This window comes from Arachis ipaensis, chromosome B01 (assembly GCF_000816755.2).
Source record: "Arachis ipaensis cultivar K30076 chromosome B01, Araip1.1, whole genome shotgun sequence".
Taxonomy (NCBI): domain Eukaryota; kingdom Viridiplantae; phylum Streptophyta; class Magnoliopsida; order Fabales; family Fabaceae; genus Arachis; species Arachis ipaensis.
Genome location: NC_029785.2, coordinates 8,930,279 through 8,936,917, shown reverse-complemented (window position 1 = coordinate 8,936,917; position 6,639 = coordinate 8,930,279). Strand labels below are relative to the sequence as shown.

Genomic DNA, 6,639 nt, shown 5'->3' with positions numbered 1-6,639 from the left:
ATAAATGGGCATTCAATTCTTTCTTATCACAACAGGGAGCGACAATGTTATACAAACTTTACTTACTCGAATCAGTAATTAATCTCTACAATCTTTTCTACTCATTTAAAAAGGAAATCACAATAATTTCTCTAACAAAACGGAACGATTATCCATTGTTAAAAGTGAAATTACTCTAAAAAGTGGTTATTGACCCTACACCTACGGTTATAAATATCCTGACACTCTTAGATATACTTCGAATCCAATCTAGTAAAAATCTGTCTAAAACTTTTGCTAACTTAAGAATCGGAATCTCTTACAAATACTACCCTTTACTTTCATCAAGACGTCGGATGGCGACACTATAACAACAGAAGATGTCAGACAAACCACCCAAAAACATTCGACCTTCACGTTCAAACCCAAAACAAATCAATTTTAACTAAACTTCAGAACACCTCCTAATTCCAAAAGTATTGATTTTTGTTATTTCTAATATAATTATTGTCAAGTACTCAAGTATAGTTGTTTACTAATATAATCTTATAAGTAGCATTTTTCTTTTACGAAACTATAATCCCATCTTTTGAAGGTTGATCTGATTTGGACGTGTAGATAAATTAGTAATAATAAATCTATGTGAATTAAATTGGAACTAAGAATAAGAATAAATTATTTAAAGGTAAAGTATACTTTTTATTCCTGAAATTTGATAAAAATTTTAAAAATATTCTAAGTTTTATTTTATTTTAATTTTGTTCTAAAAGTTTTCGATTTGTATCAAATGTATCTCTGACTATTAATTTTTCAAAAAATTTAAGACCTATTTAACAACAATTTCATAAGAACAACCCTCAACACAAGCAAATCAAGCATAATTTTCATGCACGATTGTTAGATTGGTCTTAAATTTTATGAAAATTTAGCCGTTGAGAGTATATTTGATGCAAATAAAAAATTTTTGGGACAAAATTAAAACAAAATAAAACTTAGAGGTATTTTTAAAACTTTTGCCAAACTTTAGGGACAAAAAATATACTTTACCCATTATTTAAATAAAATAAATGACAATTAAAATTATCTATATATAATTTTTACATGAAAATTATTCATATACACTTTTTTTTTATAATTTTATGTAAACTTATTACCCATATATCTTTTATAAATATGTGTATAATCTACTACAGAGTGCAGCGATCAACTTAGAGAACAAATTAATATAAACCGCTGCTACTTCTAGCAGTTTATGTTTGCTTTACCTCCTCCAGCGATTTCTGATAATTCACGTGCTCTATATAAAAATCGCACTAGCCTATAGTTATTTCTGTTATTTTTTAAATCACTACATCTATCTTGTAATAATTTACATAAAATTATAAAAAGAAATTGTATATGAGTAGTTTGGGTTGAATTCTGTTTTAGTCCCCAACGTTTAAACTGTTCTATTTAAATTTAAAAAAATTTTGAATTGCATCAATCAGGTCCTTCCGTTAAGTGGGTGTCAAATTATTAACGCCGTGTCCGACGTGACAAATTTGGTAGTTTGGCTATAGTTAACAGTTGGAATTGGAAGCACGAAAAAAAAAAAGAAATGAAATCCGGTCTAATAAGTAAACCCTAATCCTCAAAGTTGATGTTCTTCGTCTGCTGAGAATGGCAGTCAACCTCCCAAGGTTCGCGTAACAGCACCAAGAGTCGTGGGAGAAGGAGGACGTGCTTCTGTGGAGAGAGACCGGTATTGCGGACGTCATCTATAGCGGAGAACCCAGGAAGAAGATTCTGGGGCTGCGTCAACTATCAGGTGAGTATCCTCTTTTTTGTCTCTTGTTTGAAAATAACATTGGGTGTTAGTGTTTGGAGGATCTGAAGTGTTTGGTGTGTTCGTGTTGGTTTGGTTGAGAACAGATAGGAGATGGATGCGATTATTTTGCTTGGGCAGAGCCTGAAGGACAAGATCCACAAATTCAAAGACTGAAGAACAAAGCGAGCTCGTTGAAACAAGAACTGCAGAAAGCTGAAAGGAAATTTGCATTGGCACTTGCTGTTGGAATTCTTGGATGGACAATGGCTGGGCTGCTGCTATATGATCGACTTAATTGAGATTTAGGGGGTTAGCATTTTGTTTTGTTTGCTTTTCTGTTGTTGTCCCCAGTTTGTAGGGAATGTCAATTATTTAAGGATTGAAAAAATTGACATACAGTTAGAGTGATAACAGTGATGTGTTAGTTGAAATTTTTTGGAGGCTGTATGTGTAAAGGCAGTTGCTGTAAACATTGTAAGGTTTTTGAGTGAAATGAATAGCAATGAGTTCCTGTATTTTGACATACATTATTTGGCTCTGAACAAGTTTATTTTAGTTTGATCTACTAATAAATACAAGGCTTAATTTGCCAATTCACATAACTTTGCTGCTGAAAATTCATGTAAATCATTAGATAACGGAGAAGTCTTAAAGTAGCTTCTCTTAACCATAACAATATCCAAACAAGCCTTAAATATAACCATAAAAAGGTAACAACACAAAAGAGATCAGCATGAAACTAGTAGTCTTAAAGTAGGGTGTTTAAAGTATCACAGGGACATTAGCGTTTGGTCATTGACAGATTCATTACAAAACAGATGGTAAACACTAAAATCTACTATGTTCTTCATCCCAATGCCTTCCAGGCCTAGGTGGTGTTTTTGCCATGAACCTCAGGGTCCTCCTTGATGGGCTAGTGACTGTTGCTGTTGATGGCTGTGGTTGACTGGCGCTGCTGCTGCATCTAGCTCTCTTGGAGGATGTCTGTGACTCATGGCTCCCTCCAACTTGTGTATTGCTCTTCCTCTTTGGCTGAAGTCTTGTTGCTGGTTGTGTTGTTGTCTTGGCTGGGATCTTACTGGATTTTGGAGTCCTAGTTATGCCAGCACCTTTCTTGGCTTGTGGAGTTGCATTCTGCTATAAACAGTAACAACAAATTGGGTTAATTGGACAGTATCAACATTCACATGTAAGGAATTGTAATCAAATTGACAACAACAACTTTACCTTTTTTTGCTGAGGCCTCCATCTTACGTTTTCTAGGGCAGGTTCTTTTGTTGTGACCAAGTGCAAAACAATATGAACATTTTTGTTGTTGTCCAGTCCTGGATAACTTAGACAGTGATCCATTGTTGCGTGGCTCATCACTAGTCTTGTTCCTGCTCAGTTTTGGGAGCCCTATTGGTTTCCTAAACACTGGTGGCAGCACATCATCATTCTCAGTCCGGGACCAGAGATTTGGTCCATTCAGTGGGTAGATTACATGTTGATAGCAGTCCACGTAGGTCTCTTTCCTATAACACTTGTTCACATAGTTCTTAACATCTAGACACATTTTTCTAATGCAACTCATGGCATGCTCACAAGGGTAACCTGTTAGTTGAAACTTTCTACAGGAGCACTCATGTAAGTTTAAGTCCACAACAAACTTGGCTCTATTACCCTGACTGCTAGACACTTCATACTTGTCCCTACCAGCATATATGGCCAACCACTCCCCTCCCTTATCAAACTCTCTTTCAATTTTCTTGTTTATTTTTGGCAAAATTTCTCCGGCATATGTAACTATATTTTGTCTGTTATCAGACCACCTATTCATTAGATAAACCCTAATATCTTCTAGCATAGACACAATGGATTTCTCTCTAGCCTCTACAATAACAGAGTTAAAACACTCACACATGTTGTTTACAAGTGTATCAACTCTAGGAAAATAATTAAACCTGGACTTGCTCCAATACTTGGCAGGGATCTCCATGAGATGATTATAAGCTCCTTGATCAACCTGCTGAATCTCCTTCATCCTCCTCTCCCAGTCCTGGACATATGTTGCCTTTGCAGCCTTCCACATCATCATCTTTAGCTGAACACCTGGGAACCTTTTTCTGAAGTTGCTATATAAGTGCCTGACACAAAACCTGTGGTCTATGCCAGGCAGCAACTCATCAAAGGTTGGGATCAATCCCTTTGAAGCAGAATTTAAAAACATCACCAGTCAATAATAGCACAACATGAATTAAAGACAGAATTAATTATACAAGTTTAGGTTGAGAGTTACCTTTTGTTGGTCGCTCATGAATGTACACCATCTGATCTTATCAACTCCCAAATCATCACACAGATTCAACAAAAACCATCTCCATGAGTCTTTCGTCTCTGCTTCAACAATAGCATAGGCAATTGGCAGAATCTGATCATTGGGGTCCCATCCAATGGCTGTTAGAAGTTGACCCCCATATGGAGCCTTGATGAAGCATCCATCAAGGCCGATCATGGGTCTGCACACCATGAAACTCCGTTTACAAGCATCCAAGCAGATATAGATCCTCTGAAATCGTGGTCTCATGTCCGTACCAAGAGTTGGTGTCTCTAGCTGAAATTCAAGAGGTCTCTCCACTTGTATCTGAACAGTGGAACCCGGATTAGACTTCAGTAACTCCGCAGCATAGTCATGAATCCTCCTATATTACTCTCCGTAAGTACCATTAATTTCATCCAGGGCTTGCTGCTTCACTCTGGCAGCTTTGGTCATTGTAAGATCCACATTCCACTTGCTATGAGCCTTCTTTATCAAACTTCTCAACTTGATTTTCGGATTTTCACAGATCTTCTTCATAAAAGCCTTACTTAGCCACTGAGAACTCATTATACCAATCTTGGTTGCCTTAGAGCATGTGTGTTTTTTGTAACAGCTGGTCAGTTGCTATGTATCCTCTCTCTTCATCTTATGGCAGTAAGCAAACCACTTGCAACCTTCTTTGCAAACAGCTTTGCACCTATAGCTATCACACTTTGAGAACCATATTCCTCTGCCACTGTGCATAGCATAGCTCGTTACACATTCCTTAAAAACATTCCTATCTACGTACATTGTCCCAACCTCCCATTTATACTCCTTCATATTCTTCAAACTCTTATACAACGGGTACCTCCTCAACAAGGGATCCCCTTTATCATCACTTACAGGGACATCCCACAACCCCTCACTCTCATACCCATCATCCTCATCCCTTAATCCAGCAGCCACCACTTGCTCCTTACCCTTATTAACACTGCCACTGTGCTCTCCTTGTTCTCTCTCAGTTGGAACACTCTGTTTCAGCCTTTGGGGGATCTTTTGTAGTTGTGACTTCAACATCATACAAACCCCCATCACCATTCCGATCATCATCACTGTCATCAAATGCAACCTCCAGATTAGTATCTCCAGAGCTATTTTCACTCCATTGTTTATCATTGTCCCCCTCATCATCATTTCCTGGCCGGTAGTCATCATCCTCAGATTCATCATCACCTGAAAAATCTGACCTCTCTGACCTCTCTTCATCACCATCCTCCAACACATCATTCTGGACTTTTGTCACCACCTTGGGCTTCTTACCCACCTTGGCCTGAGCAAATGATTGGGCCTTGTGCAACACAATTAGACCAGGCCCAACAGTGTCTGCAGTGGGTGTAGCAGCCTCACCACCATCTATATGTTCAACTTTCTCAATAGTGCAGCCTTTCCTAGTAGTAGCAGCATCTTTGTGAACAACAAAAAGCTCCACCATGTTGTCCCTTTTTCCAATTCTAGCCATGTCCATGGCATCCTTGTCTGTGTGAAGCATCCTCAACCTTACATCTGTTTCATCTTTCAGAGACTTATACCACATTGCAGCGATGTTCTCTACCACATATCCCTGTTCGAGCACTATCTCCATAGCCTCGAACCTACTCCACCTATCTTCATCACAGTAGTCCACTATTGAAGTCTCACCCCCACATACTGTAAAGGTTCACCATCAAATCCAAACTTCCCCCATGGTGTATCTTGACACTAAAATAACTCATTTTTCGAACAATCTGTTACACATACACAATACACTTCATAAAATTCTCACATTGATCAACAACAACAGAAATGCATAAATAAAATCACTAGGGCAAAATAAAAGCTTCCAAAACAGAACAAGAAATGAATATGAAACTATAAAACAAAACAATCACACATCAACATACATCATTACATATCAACATGCATTAAGATGAAAAACAAATGGGTTCAGAAGATTTGATAACAGAATACCTGATACGATCTTCTTCCGGAAAGCAAGGGTTTCAAACTCATTGCTGCTGTGGACCTTTAACGTTACTGAACGACAATGTCACTTCTCTGGCTGCGAATCGCAAGCCTTCAGTGACGAGCGATAGGGTTTGTGGCTTTTCGTTTGCGTTTCGTGCTTCACAAGAAGAAGAAGAAGAAGAGTCAGGATAAGCAGCATGCGTTATGTCCAAAGGCGGGAAGGCTTACACGTCTATTAACCACTGTCACCTATCCCTTGCCACGTCGGACACGGCGTCAATAATTTGACACCCACTTAACGGAAGGACCTGATTGATGCAATTCAAAACTTTTATGGATTTAAATAGAACAGTTTAAACGTTGAAAACTAAAACAGAATTCACCCCAAATGTAGGGGACCAAAATAATAGTTTAACGTCTATTAACCTATCCCTTGCCACGTCGGACACGGCGTCAATAATTTGACACCCACTTAACGGAAGGACCTGATTGATGCAATTCAAAACTTTTATGGATTTAAATAGAACAGTTTAAACGTTGAAAACTAAAACAGATAAAACAGAATTCA

General features: G+C 37.9%; 1 protein-coding gene across 1 annotated transcript; it reads right to left on the bottom strand.

Moving 5' to 3' along the window:
• On the bottom strand, positions 2,513 to 5,709 carry LOC110265124. Its single transcript, XM_021107919.1, has 5 exons — positions 5,143 to 5,709; positions 4,750 to 5,099; positions 4,065 to 4,467; positions 3,014 to 3,971; positions 2,513 to 2,920 (listed from the first exon to the last, which is right to left on the bottom strand). Exons 1-5 carry the CDS (start codon positions 5,707 to 5,709, stop codon positions 2,880 to 2,882), a joined length of 2,319 nt encoding a protein of 772 aa, XP_020963578.1. The 3' UTR covers positions 2,513 to 2,879.